This window comes from Borostomias antarcticus (genome assembly GCF_949987555.1).
Source record: "Borostomias antarcticus genome assembly, chromosome: 3".
In the NCBI taxonomy this organism is placed as follows: domain Eukaryota; kingdom Metazoa; phylum Chordata; class Actinopteri; order Stomiiformes; family Stomiidae; genus Borostomias; species Borostomias antarcticus.
The window spans coordinates 30,817,018-30,837,043 of NC_140236.1; the positions used below are offsets into that span (position 1 = coordinate 30,817,018).

The window sequence follows — 20,026 nt, forward strand, 5'->3', positions numbered from 1 at the left end:
CCAATACTATTCATATTCATCTTTTGCATGTGGATCTCTGATTCAATGATAAAAACAGATTTATAAAGTAGCCAAAATTAGATCACAATTGGTCACATTACGTCACACATCAAGTGGCACAAAATATACCTTGATTTAGATACAGTAGGCTTATACATTAACAAAATATATAATATTATAAATACAATAAGTGGCACATTACATGTGTAATAAAAGTCTACAGGTGTGTGTGGTTCATTCATTTGATGTTGCATCATGTCATAGAGTCTGGGTTGCTGTAGGAAAGCCTCCAGCTGTCAAAAAGATTCTGACAATAAAGAGTTATTGATCACTGAGGCACAGGAGGCAAATGGACCGTAGTATAGGTATATATCAGAAGTCAATTAGTAGTACAGGTATACACTATACGTTAATAAGCAGTAGGCCTATATACATCGGAAGCTAATTAGCAGTATAGGTATACATCAGAAGCTAATTTGTAATAAGTTAATTAGTGTAGGTATACGTCAGAAGCTAATTAGTAAAAATCCGAAGTTAATTAGCAGTATAGGCATAAATCATGAGTTAGTTCATTTACTGAGCTATAAAAGAAAAGAAAGAGCACTTGAGGATCAGCCTTGGCTGACTTATTGTCTGAACAGTAGTGAACAGCAAGTGTTCTTGTTTGTTGGCGTAAAGCGTTGGCCTGCAATATATTGCCTTGTTGGTTGAACGAATACCTTTAATTTATATTCTATGTGAAATTATGACATATCAATATGTCAAATAATGTGATCGATGCATAACTGTTTTTGTGTGACACAACTGCCATACAGTGTAATCAGCAATTGAACATGGGTGATACAATGTAGCCCTCAATTTATATCGTGGCCGGTGGCGGGAATTGAAAGGGTGCTCACACTTTAGGCATCAATAAACCAACGAATTGCAATTATTTGAATCGCGCACGCAGACCAAAATGTTTCATCTACATACAATTACATTTACTATGAACTGACAAAAGATTGAATATATAAGTAGCCTAAAGCAAAAAGACAGACACGCGTTTCAGATCAGTATCTGGATCTATAGCGAATATTTTATTCATCCGCCACTCAGCTCAAATGCAATGAAGACCAGCCTAACAACGACTGCGCGGAGTGATCGAATAAGGACTACACCCAACCACTGACCGGTTGCAGTGGCTTCTCTTCGCTGCCCATACCCAGAAGAAAGCGGGGACGTGCCGGAGCTGGGAAATCGTTGGAGACTTCAGAATCACCCACAATACAGCTTGAACAAACCTCAGTGCTTATTGAGAACCTGTGATATACGTTAACCATATATTTCCACCTTTGAACTAACGCAAGTATGTCCTGGCAAGGCTACGTGGACAACCTGATGGCCGATGGCAGCTGCCAGGACTCCGCCATTGTTGGGTACACGGACGCTAAATACGTCTGGGCATCGTTTCCCGGTGGTACTTTTAGCAACATATCGGTAAGTATATTACTTACATGACAATCGTTTCATTTGTCTGAGTGGATTATTTAGATTTATGTTGCCGGTTATTTTTCCTGGGAATTAGGCCTTGCCGAACTCGGACGCCACAGCAGCAGACTGAATGGATCCCGTTAACGTTAGCTCGGAGAGCTTGCTCGCTTGGTACACATGGTTAAATGCTGGTCACACAGGCAGCAAATACAGTATTTTTTTATACAGTTTTGGCGATGAATCGACTCGGAATAGCTACAGTCGTTATATGCGGTGTTGTGTTTATAATTTAGATCGCCTCGCAATTTTCACTTGAGTTGGTGAAACATTTTGAGCAGCTAGGGGCGAAAGCCACCGAGCTCCTATATTGTGTGCATGGAGTCTCTCGGACAGAACATTCCGTTAGAAATGGATGTTCATTGGATACTTATACGAGTCAATAAAACTGCCGGCAATGCGGGGTTTAGGAGGTTTGTTAATGCATTTTATCTGGCCAGCCATCCAGATTCGATAAGTATCCAACATAGGTGCCTCATAGCCCTGTATATAACATTCTGACATGGCTTTGTACACTTCGTTGTATTCGTAGTTGCATAGGTGAATCAGACCGTTGCTTGCCACCCCTTATTTCCCAAGATGGCGCACCCACTCCCTATTTCATTAATCTATGTTTGAGTATTCCGATATTTTAGCACATTTTTGCGCAAACTCGTAGTAATTGAGGTTTACTTGATTAAGATACACCAATATTGATTCTCAAGTCAAATGTATATTTGTAGCCACATCAGTAGGCTACCGATGGTCCCGGGTCCTCCATTTTGTTAGCTAACGTTAGTAAATATGAAAAGCAGCTGTTAAATGGTCGAGCTTTGGCTCTTTGTGCAAAATCTAGTTTTTATGTATGTTCTAGGCTGTCGTTTTGCGTGTGCAGCACCGTCTATAACTGTCAGGCCCACACTGCCTTAGAATACCACATGCTAACCAACAAGCACGTTAGATCGTCGGATAGCTAACTTGGTTAGCTAAAGGCTAACTAGCATAACCATAGCTAATTGACCAGATAACACGAATGACACACCGGGGCTTATATATATAATGATTTGCTGGCACCGAAAAGCAGGCCAATGCACGTGCGCATGTACCTGTACAGGTAACGTTAACGTTACTGTCTTTGCTACCATTCATGATCACGCTAACGTTACACTGAGGGCGTTTTGACGCGCTGGGTTCTAGGGAGTCCCACGAGGAGGCCGGCTAACAACATTAGCTAGCTAACGTTAGGACTTGTGTAATGTACTATGATTGGATTCTTCAATTGAAACCAGCCGTTCTTGGCATGCGAAGCCGAGCGCATATTTGGAAATGTGGCACAATATTGGCAGTGAACTCTTTTTGACGACATACGCGGCGACGAGACGAAGCCAGCTGAAATGGGCCAGTCGGATTCATGAGCTCACAAAATTCCTTTCTTTGATTTCCCATTTTTCCGGAAGGAAAGGAAAGGGGCTTGTATGACTGTGCAGTTCTGTATAAGGGCGACGCCTTTTTATTCTCAGTCCTGTTTGTTGAATCTGACTGAATTACCCTTTGCTTTCCGTGATCAAATTGCAAGGGCATGAATCAGATTGTATGCTCGGATCTGAACTGGCATAGTCCCAGGCTAAGCAATTTGCTGTTGAGCAGACTATACTGAGGTGTGAGAACATGACAGTAGAGCTCAATATTATTAGCAGAGTTGAATATTAAGTCACATCATTGTTAACATCAGGCATGAAAACATAGCCTACATTTAGACATGTTTGTTGTATTTTTATGGGACAGTGATTGATTAGAGATATGGTCAGGTCACGCAATATTTGTGTTATCACAACAGTGAAGTTTGTGATGTCAAATCTCACCTATTTGTTTATCATCTGGCATTAGTCATTTTCCTTTTACATTCAGAAGGAATAATAGACCATTGAAATGGAATGCTCGCAGTGGTGATATACTGAGTACCTCAGTGGTGATGATATTAAAAGTATTTCCCATTAATGTATTTCAAGAGCACCTACATTTAACTGTCAAATAATTCAGCTGAATATCCATTCTCTGAGGTGGTTGTCTTCCTGTCCGTCAGCCACTACTCCTATCTTATCTGTGTCACCATGAACTTTCACCTTGCCTTTGAACACTTGCACTGCCAAATGTATGCTATGATCGGTTCAGTGACACTCCCTCAATTCCGCAGATTGAAGAAATTGACACCTTAGTAGGAAAGGACCGGGAGGCCTTTTTCACCAGCGGGATGACCCTAGGCCAAAAGAAGTGCTCTGTCATCAGAGACAGCCTCCAGATCGAAGGCGACTGGACGATGGACATCAGGACAAAGAGTCAAGGAGGAGAGCCAACATACAACGTTTCCGTAGGCAGAGCCGGCAGAGGTAACATCCCGTCTCTCTCCTCGTTGCATTTAATAGCGCATAGATTAGTTTTGCTGTATATAATAGTAGTGCATGGACAGTGTATTTATATTCACCTTTCCTCAATATATGATATTTAGTAAGTAAGTAAACAATCTTAATATTAGTTATGTTTGAGATTAAACATTTGAACCACAACCATCATCTGAAGGCCCATAATATGCATGGAAAGATTATTTATTAACTTTAATATAAACAGGCATTTTGGCTCTTAAATCAGGCATGAATGTAACTAAGGAAAGATATGCTGTAATTTCCCCCCAGGGATCAATAAATTAGTACCTACTTACCTGCTTCAGTCTGCCAGACGAAGGGAGCCAATTAAGTGTAAAACTCATTTAATTGAGGGTAATAGTTTCACTTAAAGCAATACATGGCGTTTTCTCGGAACTGCGCCCCCACAGGCTCTGTAAGTGCACTGTCGTAACTTTATCAGATTGTCTTTTTCTGGCTTCCTCTGTGATGTTTCGCTTCGGTTTTCTCACCACCACCATGATATCATTGAGCTAATAAACGCATGATATCCATAGACGCCGGAATAGTTGGCTACTACTGTGTTGTTTAAGCACAATGTTGCACATGCGCACTTTGACTGAATGCTGCGTCCCGGGGGCGCGAGTTTTGAAAGGTAATAATTGTCACCGTCTTATCTTTCTGAATAGACTGTTTGGAAGATTCAGCTTACTTTTAGTAAATCTAATTGGAGAATTAGCACCAGACATGTTTGTAAAGGTCAAAATATTGCGATGTATTGCTTTAAGACCGAATGCACGTACACGTGATGAATAACTTTTACCCAACTAAATTATCCACTAAACTCATACTGGAGCAGCCAATGGAAGGAAACGAATCAGAATAACAAGTTGCCTGTGAGTTGTGCCATGTTCATCTTGCCTGTATGGTCCCCGTTCTCCCACACCCCCAGGCAGCTGTAGATCCATGACTGCCTGTTCTACATGTGGGAGATAATGTCACATGGCAAGCTGGCTTTCTTCTCTCAACTGAACAAATTTCTCCACTCTTTCCAGTGATGGAATAGAATCCCCCTGAGCTGCATGTTTATTCCTTTCTCCTTACTTAATGCACACTTTCCCCGATCACCAATTTTGTCTATTCTCTTGCACACTGTCAGGTGATTTGTCTCTGTCAATTTAAGACTCCTTAGTGGCACACTAGGATTTCACATGTATTGAGGAGAGGTACCACAGGCATGCTGTATCTGCATGTGTAGTTGCATTAGTTTGGGTAATGATAAGCATTCACTTTCCTATTCCTCCCTGCTGCTGGCATGCTATGTGTGTCTATATATATATCTAAGAGTACAGAAGTCAACCCATTTAATGAACTGCCCACATTACTAAAAGTGTAGTAGAGTTTTACATTGCTGATAAATACAGTGTTAATACCCTATTGTAAGATTTAGGTGACTGATAAGTGGAAGTTGTAATCTTGATAAGAATGGGGCGTAAACGCTTCACTTCCTGATCCAGGGAAGTGCTGGGCTATAGATTATGGTTTTAACACTGAATGTGTACTTTTATTTAGCTATAGAAACAGCCTTATTGGATTCTTCACCGCCACCATTTTGTTGCTATAGTGATAACTGTGCACATCCTCCTCCCCGTGTCTTAAGACCAGCAACTTTGATAAGAAAATGAATGCTTGTTGTCTGTAGTGTGCAGCCGCTGGTGTGCCTCTTGTCTTCCTTCATACTAAACGTTACTGTCTTCCTGGTCGTTTTGGAATCTCACCTTTTCTTTAACCTTTACAAATGGTCTCCTAACTTCACAACTTCTCTGAATTTCCCTTTCTGTCTCTTTTCTTTCAGTCTTGGTTCTTGTAATGGGCAAAGAAGGGGTCCATGGAGGCGGTTTGAATAAGAAGGCATACTCAATGGCAAAATACTTGAGGGATTCAGGGTTCTAGTTTAGTCTCGACTTGGCCTATGTGTTGTAGTTGAGGGAGAGGAGTAAGAAAAAAAAGTTAAAAAATACAAATAAAAAAGGAAAACACAAAAAACACAAAACTCTTTAAAAATACAAAACAAAAATTGCTGTCAAAAGATTTTCCCTTTCAAGCAGTCCCATTGAAATAAAATCCTGGAAGTGTTACTACTTACTAGCAGTGCAGGGTCCTGTGGGTTATAGGCCCCTGACTTCAACAAATGTAGCCCCGTGTTTAGCGGAGGGGGAAAAAAAGTAATCTCTTTTTTTCTGCTCCGCCACTATGTTCATTTCTGTTCTTGTTTTTTTTTTTTTTCTTGTGTGTACTCCAGCATTGGTTTTAGTCATGGGAAAGGAAGGTGTCCACGGAGGGCAGCTCAACAAGAAAGCGTTTCACATGGCTGATTACCTGAGGAGGTCTGGATACTAAAGCAGCCTCTACCCGGCCACCTAGCAGATCACCCATACCACCCTGTTGCGTTTCACAGTACTTCCAGTTCTATAGTTGGTAGTTGCTTTTTTTTCTTCTCTTCACCCCCTCCTCCCTCCTACCTTCCCTCCCTCTATTTTTTGTTCCCCTTTTTGTGTTATCTCCCCTTTTTCCCTCTTATCCTTCAACAGTCATCTTTATGCATTCACACTGTTCTCTTATCCCATTCTAGCACTACTGTTGCACCATAGTTAAAGATGAGCATGTTGTTAACAGGACATTGTGACAAACCTGTACTTATGAAAGACCTACACCATTCAGGCCAAACGCTCAATGTAAAAACTCTAAATAAAGTGAAGGAAACCTAATCTTTTTTGTTTTGAAGGACAGATTTCATATGGTGGTGTCCAGTAGTTTAATACCCCCCCCCCCCCCCCCCCCCAAGTGGCCGATGCCTTTTGGAGCACTTGAGCGGTAAACCAAGCTCATATTGTCTTCCTCATGTCTAGGAGGGGAAACTGCATGCATGTCTTAAAGCTACTTTCATTCCCCCGGCCCCGTCCGTGTTCCTAATAACTCCTGCCCGTTCCTAGTCACTCCTGCCAAATATCTATACCTCCCCCTCCTTCTCCTCCATCCTGTTTGTCCATAGTAGCAGACACTCCAGTACACAGGAGACCCAAGCCACCTCCATTAACCAACCACTACACCCGGGTCCCTCCGGTCCCTCCCTCCCTCCCTCCTCAACCACACTACTTTGTTTGTACTGAATGATGACTTGGGGGGTGGGGGGGCGGGGGTGGGTGTATGCTTGGATGCAGTTCTGACAGGCTAGCTGTTTTGGGTATTGATTTTTGAGTCTAATGGCAAAAGAAACCCAGCGATGTTCAGATGATGTAGGTAGAATCTCCTCCCACGCCCTCTTCATGACCTCGCTGACTACGTGAACCCCATGGACATTCCATCGTTACAATGGCTCAGGCACTTAAACTATTGTTTGCCAGCTCCTGTAATATATATATTTTTTATTTTTTATTTTTGGAATAGGCTGCCATTTTGGACAGTAGATATTATCCCAACAACCATCTGGAGTGTGTCCAGTTTGTTCTTTTTTTTCTTTTCTTTTTTTTCATAGGACCAATTTTAGTCACACTTTGGGTATTTATACAATTGCTCTAAATCATTGTGAAGGATGACTGCTAGCCTCATGTTTCTGCAGAAGCAAAAACGCTAACATAAAAAACACTATCACATGACAACAGTTAAAAAGCTATGGGGAAGAGCAGGGGAGGGTTTGGGTGTTAGGACATTGAAGTCTCCTTATGTCAACTTTTTTGCATTTTTTAAAACTGAATTACTGCATTTGTAAACCCATGCTGTGTAAAGAAACAAAACTGTGGAATAAATTGCCTTGTTCTCTAGTCATCACCTAAGACATGGTTATCAAACTGTCTGTTCAAGCTCGGTACTTAATGTAATGTCCAATTGGAAAGAACTTCAAAAAGATTAAGTAGAAATTACACTCAATTATAACGGGAGATGGGATTGGTTGGAATAAGAACACTTTGGTTGTCTTGTGGAAACGTAATATACAAAACCTGTGTATCCTGTGCCATAATGTAGACAGAAATATGTTGCTAGTGTAAAATGGTTTTTACCCGGTGCCCCGTAAGGAGTCATTTCATTGGCACTTTCTAGGGATGTTTTAGCATCAGTTCCGATGTTCAGGCCTTGTGGGATGTGTACTGATTAAAATCTTGTTTGCTGATTTTTCTGTTCATTTCTTTCCCCACGCCTCTTTTCTTACACCTGAGAGAGTCTCTTTAACACATCTGATTTCATATGCATAAACCAAGAATTGCCATACATTGATTTTATCACCTTGTTTACAGACAGATCAAATAAATTTATTCCAACCAGATCATTTTTCTGTATGTGCTTATTTTAGACACTTGTTGCTCTTGTTCCGCATGTAGGAAATGTACCCAAGTTAGCGTTTAGAATTAGACAGAAATTGGTCAGGAGGTTGGTGCTTCACTGGCCTGGGGCATAATTCTTTGACAGGAATGCCCTTTGTTAAACTGAAAATACATGGGGAAATGTCCACACCAAATATGGCTGAATAAGGGTAATTGTGACCAGTTACACTTTTATACAAATGGTGTAAGTTTCCTTCCATCCCTATATTAAGTTTCACAGTGTGTAATCAATTACCTATAGGAAATATTTCCAGGTACAATTTGCTCAGGTTGTTTGGCTGCCTGCATGTGTGGAGACAAGACTGCGTTAATAAATCACCATGATGTCATGGGTGTTGCCTTTACCTAGTGTGATCAGAGGCAAGTACTAAAATCCCTTTTCAGTCCAAGCTACAGGTAGATTTTGATTCATAGCTCCCTGAAAGGTTGTGTCAGTGCATGTCTTGGTCTGTCAAAGTTCTTTGTGAAGAATACTCATTAAATCATCCTAGCTGGAAACCATGAGAAACACGGAACGAGATGGAAGGCATCAGTTTTCTGTAGACGAAGAAAACGCTGTTTATTGAAGTGAAATTAGATAGAATACAGACATGGGTATTGAGTAAGCATTTACAACAGGACAATACATCAACTGAAAAAGAAAGGCAACAGGACTTATCAACAGAACAGTTCAAGCCATCTGTAGAACTTACTAACAGTATTAAAGTGATATGCAGCAGACCAAATACATCATGGACCTATCCACCAATGATGTCTCAGATCTCAGGGATGTGTTCACTGATTGGCCTTGAGTAGCCAAATGAGGCTCTTCATAACATCATGTAGACACAGGTACTATCGGAATAGAAAACTGCCTCTGCCTCTTGCGTCACAGATGTCCGCTGTGATGATACCCGTGACAGTGTGGATAAACACCGTACGTTTGGCAGAAAGAAGTTCCGGAGCCGGTTTTTGCCGTTTCATCTGTGAATATCAATGTCACAGATCATCCACAGCAAGATCACACACCGAGAAGAGCGACTGGCCCCTGGATCGCACGGTTGAAACAAATTGGCGAAACCCAAGTCCTGTGGTCTTTTAAGTTCTCTAGGCCTATATTCACATGGAAAATGTCGATTAAAATTTGACACAAAAATATGCTGCATAGTGCTTAGATCTTCCTCCTATGCAGCAGAAGTTTATTTACATTTGGACTTTATTTTTTTATTTTGCTTCCCCAACTTCTGATACAGATAGTGCAGGCTACAAAAGAATCGAAGATGTGATGTATGGTGATCTATACAGTTTATATACACAATAATGCTCTCACTCTCAGTTGTGTCAAAGCATGCGCTCAGGCACAGGACCAATGAAGCTTCCTCTCCCAGTGACAAGTGTTGGATACTGAAATCTGCGCCATTAGGCTCCAAAACACGATGACTCACATTTTCTCTGTCTTCTAGACTTACACTCAGCCCGCACCCCCACCCCCTTTCAATCAGGTTGGGGGGAAAAAATAATTGTGTTTTGCATACTAGGAGGAGGAGAGGAGGAGACAAAATATACTTTATTAAGCGGTGCCATGAAATGTAAAAAGAAACACCCATATTTATAGGCCATGCCCCTGACATGAGTCTCTGATGCTTTGAGCCCGTGAGTGGGTAAAGGGAGGGGGGAGGCGGGGCCTTGCAACCTGTCAGTCTAAACATCCAATCAAATCAGACGTGGGGTGTCATGGTTGTTGGAGCTTGGCTGCTGCAGCTGCACCACCACCGTCTCCACGGTCACCTCCTCCTCACTGTCGTCGCTGGTGTCCAGCCCGTCCTCGTACTCGGAGGACTCCTGCTCGGGGTCTGAGCGCGACGCGCCCGACATGGTGCCGAAGGAGTGGGCGCTGGTGGAGGCCAGGGAGCGCAGCAGGGGGGTGCTCTCAGACACCTCTTCGTTCTCCTCCAGGCCGCTCTCGCCATCCTCCGACTCGGAGTCCGAGTCGCCCTGCGAAGGCACCACCTTCTGTTTGCACACGGGACACGTCTTCTTGGTCTTGGTCAGCCAGGGGTCCACACACTTGCTGTGGTAGGCTACAGGGAAAGAGAGGAAGCCAGGAAGGTCAGGAGCTCACAGTCAAACAGTCAACCTGTAGGTTAAAGGTGCCGTCTGCAGTTTGGCTCAGAAGCACTTTTTGTATATTTTGGGGATTTCTCGTTACATCCCGACAGCAATCAATACATAAAGTGCTCTATAAATGAAATAAATCCTTAATCCGTTGACAGTCGCAGGACTGTAACAAGTGCGTCCAATCATATTGAGTTGCCAACTTGAAATGTTTGGATGTCCTACCAGCCTGTCAACCTGCCTAGCGAGTGTCATTTGTTTTCTCCAAGTTGGAGGGAGGCCTGAAGGGAGGAGCAGGGATTTTGTCGGTACTATTTTTCTAAATCTTTTAAAAAGTTTACAAAGTCTAACAAGAAATCACAAACTACATACTGCACCTTTAATAGGTGTCCTTGACACTTCCTCACTCTTGTGTAAGTCAAAGGGTTGTAAATCAAAGTACAAAAGCAAGGTAATCTAGAACAGGGAGGGGATGTTATCTACTGAATGAGGTGGGTTATGACGGTGGATTTAGACCATTCCTTTGCAAAAACTGGGACAGGGAGGTCAGGAAATGGTAAACAGCAAAAAATGCATAGATTGCATTGTATAGCTACTCACACTATAAAAGGCAACCCTGCATTTCAACTCTAGGATTTATCCTTAATTGCCTTGCAAAGAGGGGATTGTGAATATTTATTCTGTGGTGGTAAATGTCTGTCACATCACTGGCAGTTCAGGCTGCTAAGGTAACAAATGACTAATACACTGACATTAACATTTTTCTCAATTGGTTTTGTTTTGTGGCTACGGTGAATTTGTGCGTGAAATACAAATAGCTCCAGACAACATTGAAAATGTAAATTGGACTTCTGAGAAGTCATTTTTTAATTGGGGTTGAGTCAGTCAACATGTTGCTAGAGACGCACTTTCCATGTTGTCGAGTTGCTGTCTAAAACGTCAAAGGTCTCCCATTTTGTAATGTCACAAAAGCAGAGCAGTGCTGGGATGTCCGGGAATTAGAGCACAGCTCTAAGAACACGTGGCACACACCGGCAGCGCCATCGCGTTAGACGCAGCAAAGTGAAGCGGTGCCAACGGGTTGATTCCTCTGATGATGCAGGTGGACATGGTTCCAGGAACAGCGCGGGGTGTCTCCCGCTGAGACATCACATGGACCGGCAGGGTTGTTCTACTGAGGTTAGTACTGTGTCGTTACAGCGTGCTAAGACAACTACTATGGCATTATTACATGGTGAACGAAACCGTACTACACCTGCACTCAATATAGGAAGTGTTTATGATGACTGGCGCAGAGGGGTTGTAGATGCGGGGGCAAAAATAAGGGAGGTGCTCTGCAGAGGGTACTGGGGGGGGGGGGGGGGGATTGGGGAGGACAGAGGTACACGAGATGACAAGTCTCACCGTGAGAGCATGGCAGGACCCTGAGCTTGTCCCCTTCCTCATAATCATCCAGGCAGATGGCACACACGTCGTAGGCATCCCCTAGGTCAAAAGAGACATGAAGATCATTAGCCGTGCTAAGCTTGTACCATGCTGTACAGAAAATGAATTTCAAAACGTTATATTACTCTATTTCAGCAATTGACTGATTGCAGCCCCACAAATCAAAGTTCTAAAAGTTGACATTCTCTGAGGTTTCCTTAAGATGACGAGTCCACACACAGCTCACTTCCTTGCATTGATCTCAGACCTAGCTAGATCTTTTTCACTCTTTCCAAAATACCCCTTCCTCCCAGACATCCCCACCAGGTAGGGTGGCTGCCAAAAAAGCCCCAGCTGCATTTCCTTTTTCAGTCCTGACATTCTGGAGCTGGAGCTGGGGCGGGCTGACGGGGGGAGGGGGGGACACACACAAAAACACGCAGGGTCCTCTCTCAAAGCGGAGGAATTTCAGAATGCACTCCCTTATAAATTCCACAGCATTCCTCTCCCTTCCCCTGCTATACCGCTGGAGGAGGAGGAGGAGGAGATGGCAGAGCAGGGCCTGTGGGCTGACCGGTCGGTGTGTTTATCTAAGCTCTAAATGAGCATGTTTTCTTCCCTGCTTGGCTCCTCAGTACCAGTGCCAGGGCCGCATGTGACCGTATAAGGATGGGGAGTCACAACCCCCCCCCCCCCCCACCCCACCCCCTCACACACACCAACACCCCACCCCCTTCTTCTCTCGCACTGGACGTCAGCAGCTCGTACAAACTCTTTTTTTCCCCCTCCTTCTCTGAACTTCCCTCTCTGTCTCTCGCTCACACTTCTGTCTCTCTCCATATCGGTCTTTCTCTTCTTGGACCTCTCGTTGGGTTGTCTCGCTGTTCCCTCTGTAGCTGGATCTCTCTCTCTCTCACTCTCTCTCTCTCTGTCTGCCCTTAAAGCCACGGACTCGGGAGAGCGAACTCAGGAAATGCTGTACTGTGGCACCGGGCTATTCTGAGACGCTGAACGCCGAGGAGGGAAAAACAGGGAGCCGAACACCACAAAACCGAGGGGTGTGTGTGCTGCTAACAGGCTACATGCTGCATTAGCTTTAGTCACAATGCACCTATACGCCAATTACCCGAGACAAGTCTTCCTATCTTAATTTCTGACACACTATGGCGAGACCCATAAATCCATCCTTTCTAAACAATTCAGAGCATGTCAAGTGAGTGTTGGTCCATACGAAGCAGAGTATCGGCTGAGTGTAATTCGTGGTCGTGCTCTAGTCCACCTCTCTCACGAAAGGGATCACACCGCTGATCAAAGGACCTGAGGTGGGCTTTCTGGAAAACTTAGCAGGCCCAAGTTACTAATGCAATAGCTATGCATATACCATATGTGAACATAAAGGGGAACTCTGAACATTTCCAGGACCATGTCTGAGTAGAGTAGGGCAAAGCATGATTCCCAGTACATTATGAAACCTTGTCCAACAACCAGCTCTAGGTAGTTTATATTATTTCTAGAAAATAGAGCAGCCCATTTAGGCTATTAGCTATTTAGATTAGGTGGATCAGGCTTTATTTGTGATTTCTTTAGTAACCTAGTTGTAATACTGGCCTGTGACATCACAGAATCGCAGTTGGGGTCCATTAGCTCAAAAGCAAATAAAAAAAAAAAGCCAGCCCTCCATTTTGCTCGTCAGCATTCCTGGATCTCAGGAGGGATCTCACTACCCCACTGAACTCGTCCAATGTGTGTGTGTGTGTGTGTACGTGCACGTGAGTGACAGAGAGAGTGAAAGGCATTTGCACAGCTACCTACAGCTCGAGCCAGCAAGACCGTGGCAACTGGCAGAGAAGCCAGTATTCTGTGACTAGAGAGAGAGAGCTCCTTGTGTCACCATCCTCGTGTCTCACACATAACAGTGTCTGAGCCACTGCAGCTGCTTTGTCTGAGTGAGTGTGCCTGTGTGTGTGTGTGTGTGTGTGTGTGTGTGTGTGTGTGTGTGTGTGTGTGTGTGTGTGCATACTCAGCACTCGGCCAGAGGGCTGGGACAGAGGGGAGGAGCAGAGTGACTCATCATGGGCCAGTCCTCCAACCACGGCACCCCAGGGAGAGACCTGAGCCTGGAGGCCAGGGGTCAGAGGGAGAGCCCGGCCTCTCACACACTGAGCACCAGGGCACCAGTTCGGGCTGAGCAGCTTTTCGAGAACTTGAGAGGAAAAAAGAGAGACTGAGGAAATTATCTCCCTTTTTTTCTCTGATCGCCCGTCTGTCTGTTCCTCCCCCGGCCTCGCTCTCTTCTGCCAGATCTGAGGTTTTAGTTTGTGATCACCGTCTGCTGGTGAAACCACACACACACAGCTGGGCCTCTCTGCCTGAATCACAACCAGAGACCATAGCTAAAATGCACACTCATTGCTTAATAGGCAGCTAGCTGGATGATGCAAGGGCTAGCAACAAGAGTTAAGGGCTAGTCATAACGGCCTAGGCCATGTCTGCCTTTCCCAGCTCTAGAATGCTAGGTCAATATTTTAGTGACAACATTAAAGTGATGTCCTACAGTCAGGCCAGTATTACAAATACCAACACGGAGGTCTTATTGCACATCAATCAATTCAGACTGCTGTTAACTAATGACACTGGTATTGTATTGTGCCCTTAACCCACAGCTATTGTAGACTATTGAGACACCCTTTGTGATCTTGTATGTATTCTGCCTGTGGGGACTCATCTTCAGACATGCATCCTCCCACACCCACCTCTTAGGAGAGCTCTCTCCACTGCCAAATTCCTCATTAGCACTGTAGGCCAGCAGTGAGACAGACTGCCAGTCAGTAGGGCACATAGCCAACGCAGCAGTACAAGGGTGGCTAATCAGATAGCATCTCCACCATGTCACCCCCCCACCCCAAACGTCTTTAGAGGGAACTAATGCTTGCTTATTCACACTTGCAGGGGTATAACTGCATTAGTAGACAATTGGGATTGTGCTAATGCAGTGGACCCAGCACTACTACTGGCACGAAAGGCATCGAAGAGGCTAGCAACACTCAAATGCTAGCAGTAGCTTAGCGGTAGCACAATGATGACACATCTAGCCCACAGGGGACACTGGATGCTATCGTGAACGGAGGTTGACTCTAATGGACTCTGACAATCCGGCACTTGTGGGAGGTGAGTATTAATCGTTGTGGCGTGTGATTCCTGTTGTCACTTTACAGTGAAAACTAGCTGATAACGGGTGCCCTTAGTGTTGGTGACACACAAGCATTAGTGATGTTAGTGAGACAAAGATTAAGATACAGACTGTGGACCACACAATCAAAACACCGCCATTGCTTCTAGCTACAGACAACATTAACAGAACCCTATACCAACTCTGCATCAGAAATCCCCACCCAGTAGGATCAATTCAAAACCCTAGTGACTGAACTCAGCATCAGTTTTAGCTGAGGAAGGCACCCGTTAGGAACCGTTCCCACACACAGCGACCCTCTGGGTACGCTTGTCAGGCACCCTGCCCAAAACATCAGGACGGGAGTGAGAGAGAGAGAGAGCTGGAAGAGTGAGGTCATGGAAGAAGCTGCAGCAGAAGACGAGTCTCAGAAGCACTGTGTGTGTGTGTGTGTGTGTGTGTGTGTGTGTGTTTGTGTGTGTGTGTGTGTGTGAGCGCTCGCACCACTGTGGTGCTGCAGACATCTAAAAATATTCCCAGCTCCAGAATGTGAGTGTGTAAAAGGAATAAAAGCCTGTGCATTCGTGTCAGCACCACACACTGTTAACAATGGACGGCAGTGGTCTGCTGAGTGATTTATATGCAGCACCATGATTCTGGGTTGTCATCACTCCCACGAAGAGAGATAAACGGACAGGCTGTAGGTTCCTGCCACCGACAAGTGGAAGTCTGGGATGCCATTCCATCCAGGAAAGCCAATGCCAGCTTTACCCTGCGTTAACCTTCGATTTTGACTTGGTGCCAGATCGAGTTGGCAGACCTCCTTCGCCCTCCTGGGATCACCTGGTTCAGGTTGGCATACTAGTGCTTCATCAGGCAGAGTCAGACAATAGATACGGTGATGATATACCCTTGAGAAAAACAGCCAAGAAAAGAGCCAATAGTCAATCTCTAAGACATACAAAACACTTCTTCTCAAAGTCTTTGAAACGACGCAATGGTCCTTCAAGTGAAACATGGCCATCCACTCTTGGCCAAGCTAGCATAGCTCCACAGTACAAGGCTCAAAAGGTGTTTGGGTAGAGCTTTGGTGTTCTCGATTTGTGTGTCCCGAAACAGTCTGACAGAGCGAAGAGGAACACAGCGATGCACTGCCAGCAAGGAAGCGGTTTCCTGGACATCTGAACTCCCTTCACCGCTCAGTTCAGGTAAACCCAGAGGAAACTGTCAAGTCAGAGGAGCTGGGGCACGCACGCATGGCACAGTCTCTCACAGCATGGTCTGACACACAGCCCATTCATCACACTGCTCTGTCTTCAGTGTGAGCGTGCTGTCTACAGAGCACGTGCATCAGCTATTGCCGGCTAAGAGGGAGGAGTCCCACCATAAACCCCCCCAATTACCAGCTCTGTGAGGAGGCTACTTAATATTCGCCACCCAGACACCCCAGCCCAAAGCTCCTCGGTGTTCCCAGCACAGCAGACTTTAATCAGGGGCTTCCCACTAGAAACTGGAAGGGGCTTTTAAAACGTGTTCACACAGCACTCAGGACAGATGGGTGGGCAGGTGTGAGCTACACCAACCTCTGACAAGGCATGAAAAAACATTTGAATTTGAATTGCAAAATTCATGCTACAGTCTAAGGTTGCAATCACACCAGAAAGTCCGAACCAATGGACCAGACCAAATGAGTGAAGTTGCAACATTGTTGCAGTTTTTTTTTGGTCAGGTTCGCGTTACACGGTCATTTGTGTAATCGAACCAACACATGTAAACAAATGTCATGCGGTCGTACAGGTTGCTCATCTATTGGCTAGAAAAATTACGAGGGAAAAAATTATGAGGGAAAATCCCTATCATTAACCGCATGTAATTAGAGCAATCACTGTTACAATGGAGCTGCAACAGCGCATTGCATTTGCCATACTGGCGCTACTTGTGATTATTTGGTGCTCTGACCAAATAACAACGGCGACCCAATATGAGCATGACAGAATCTGGACGCGTGTAAACAATGAAGGTGCGCTGCTTTTTTCAATACAAAGGAGTCGTAGGAGTTGGTACCGACGCAGAATACGGGACCTGATGGATGCCGACGAGACCTTATCCATGTACCTATCACATAGGAGACATGCTCTTTGTTTTGGTCCTACGGATAGTTTGATGCACGTTCACACCAAAAGCGAACCGAAGCATGGTCCCTTTTGAAGCGGACAGAGTCCTTGCTTTTTAGGCGGACCATGGTTCGGTTATTTGATCTGGGGGCCGAGTTCGAATACGCGTTCACACCTCTCCAAACGAAGCGGAGCAAACATTTTTGGTCCGATAGTCCGATTCCAATCAGATCATATGTGTAGGTGTGAACACACCCTTAATGACCTTTGTGTCAAGAGAGGGGTAGAAGCAAGAGACACAAAATGGAAACCTTCTGAGGTCCAAGACTTTCAACTTCAAACTGAGTTCTCAACTTGAACTGAAAAGTTCAACTGGCTTGGAGTAACCAGGCCAGGTCCAGCCTGGCATATGTGCATGGCTGGCTTGTTTCTGTTCAGGACTGGTAGAACGGAAGCTAGTCATGCCACTGAAAAAGCTGTGAATTTAAATGACATGAAATTATGTCTGATAAATTAAGATAGGTCTTGTCGCCTGGACACATCAGTTTCAATGCTTCCAATACTAATCCAGCACAACAAGTGCAGGATAGCCAGTTAGCTCATGAGCTCACGACAACTAGCAGCAGCTTCCATAACATAAGTAGCTAAAGCAGTTACAATGATGATTCCTGTAACGTTAGCCATTTTGCTGCAATTGGTTCAACTTCTGTTTCTGGACAAAGGTAAGGGATAAAAAGATTGGAGTGAAAGGATGAACGTGTGGAGGTTTGGGGTATAGTCCCATAAAGTCATCCACCTGGTGGGAGTCCTATGCTCTCACCACTACTTGTGCAGTGGAGAATCGGCAGGTTGGTTTTGGTGTCCTTCTTCCAGTCCCTAGTGTGGGTTGGGGTTAGAATAAGGGTTGGGGTTGGAACAGGATCTGATCTATAAGGCAAAGGGTAAAGGTTGGAGTGAAAGGATGAACATGTGGAGGTTTGGGGTACAGTCCCATAAAATCATCCCCACCGGGGCCTTGAACCCCGATCTCCCACGTGGGAGTCCATTGCTTTCACCCCTGCTCTACTTGTGCAGTGGAGATCGGCAGGTTGATTTTGGTGTCCTCCTTTATTTTGGTGTGCTGGGACTACTGCCTCTTGTGGTGCCAACAGAGAAATGCAGGTCAACATTCAACGGAGGGAGTGAGGGAGTAATAACCGGACAAACGCTATCCTAGGCGCACTGGCTTACAGCCACGCACAAAAAGGAGACCTTTACGATTCCCAATCAGTCAGAGATTGCAGTCAGAGAGCCACAGAATTCCACACGCTCAGCTTTGTGTCTATTCTCAATAGAGAGGAACTTTAATCTGGGGGCTTTGTGGAAAACCAAGCCCACATTAATCCGATTAGCTCATAGGCACCAAGCTCCGGGGGAGGATTGAGATGTCATAGAGCATTCAGAACATTTTGCTGCTGGATAGGTCATACAACCTAGCGAAGAAGAGCTGAAGCCAGAAAAGAGTTCATCTCCCCAAGGTGAAGGTTAGGGACCCAGATGAGGGTCAGCTGATTCTGGATATGCGATTCTGGATGGTTCCAACTGACTGAAGCAGAGGATAAAGAGTGAGTAGATATGGGAGGGAGCGAGCAGACATTACCTCATAAAGTATGGGCCTATGCAATCATGAAGCCCATGATTCCTTATCTGGTTGACACAAAGGAAGGCAAATATACTTTGACACCCTATTTTTTTGAGTTTTTGTTCTCCTATGACACATCCCCTTGCTCACAGATACTCCCTCTGTGGTGGTGACTGTCAGCTCCTATCAAAGTAACTAGCCAGTAGTCCATACATTCAAACCTGGCTGTCCTGACATATGCCTGATAGATATATTCTACTGCATCCCAGTGTTACATTTTGACAGTCTTTTGCCAAAATTGCTGTTTATTTTTAGTCATATTTTAGTCATCTGAATTGTTTTAGTTTTGGTCTAGTTTTAGTTGACTAAATAGCATTTAGATTTTAGTCGACTAACCGGTGATTTAATCGACTAACATCGAATGGGTTTAGCCAAGTGTAATGCATTATTCAACCATTTCTCTAGAATTTAAGTTTATATTTAGTTTAAATTTAAGTCATATATACTCCTGGAGGAAACTGATGGACAAAGCTACTGAATTACATTTCTGTGCGCTTTCCTGACCTGTGCTCAAGTTTTTTCAGTGTGAGCCATGAATTCCACGGAAATCTCATAATTTTGATTGGGATCTCTTCCCGAATAGTTTTTATTAGTTGACAAAAATGTCAATCGATTTCATCATAGTTTTTGTCATCAAAGATTCATTTTTGTTTATTATCGTCTCATGACTAATAGGAAAACCATACAAACCAAATGCACACTAGAAAGGACTCTCGGAGAGTGCATACCTCCGGCCATGAATACGTGCCATCAGCATGTACAGTGACATTAGGGTATTGATACTTAAAGGCGACCAATGTCAAAAAATATACTGGTGGTGCATCACTATTGCAGTTTATGAGCAGCTGGGTTTGACACAGCTGGGGTCAGCTGAACGGGTGCTCTCCGGCTCTGCTCTCTGATGTATCTCAGCTAGTTAGCTAGCTAGCTAGATATGACACTGGCAGGATTGTAGCTACGAGCATAACTAGCTAATTCAAAGCAGCGATCCAAACCCTGTGTCTATGTGACCTTCCCATGTCGAGATATGTCAGTTTTGATCCCCACCATTGACAATGAATGGAGGGAATTTTTCGCTTCAAAAAATGAATGGAGGTCAATGGGCGATCGTGTTTGGGCGGCTCTGTGGCGCCCCCTCTTGGCTCGGAGCCGGTGGAGGACGGTCCAGTGCACTCCAGACTCTCCCCCCTCACCCACCAGTCCTGTCTCTAGTGCCCCCACACAGGGACCGCCCCCTCATTAAAAAGTACTACTAA

At 44.6% G+C, this 20,026-nt stretch overlaps 2 protein-coding genes across 2 annotated transcripts in view; one reads left to right on the forward strand and one right to left on the reverse strand.

Annotated features, from left to right (window-relative positions):
• The first annotated feature begins 1,201 nt into the window (after positions 1-1,201).
• Positions 1,202-8,229, forward strand: LOC311307446 (profilin-2-like). The gene is made up of 3 exons (XM_084436246.1): positions 1,202-1,479; positions 3,704-3,896; positions 6,211-8,229. The coding sequence occupies exons 1-3, from the start codon at positions 1,351-1,353 to the stop codon at positions 6,306-6,308; spliced, it is 420 nt and encodes a 139-aa protein (XP_084292372.1). The 5' UTR covers positions 1,202-1,350; the 3' UTR covers positions 6,309-8,229.
• A 607-nt stretch (positions 8,230-8,836) lies between these two features.
• rnf13 (ring finger protein 13) overlaps positions 8,837-20,026 on the reverse strand; it is a 47,630-nt gene continuing 36,440 nt past the window's right edge. The window contains exons 9-10 of the mRNA XM_084461704.1: positions 11,786-11,866; positions 8,837-10,347 (exon numbers count right to left, since the gene is read on the reverse strand). Coding sequence (XP_084317830.1) covers positions 9,980-10,347; positions 11,786-11,866 — 449 coding nt within the window. The 3' untranslated portion in view covers positions 8,837-9,979. The remainder of the gene's footprint in view (positions 10,348-11,785; positions 11,867-20,026) is intronic.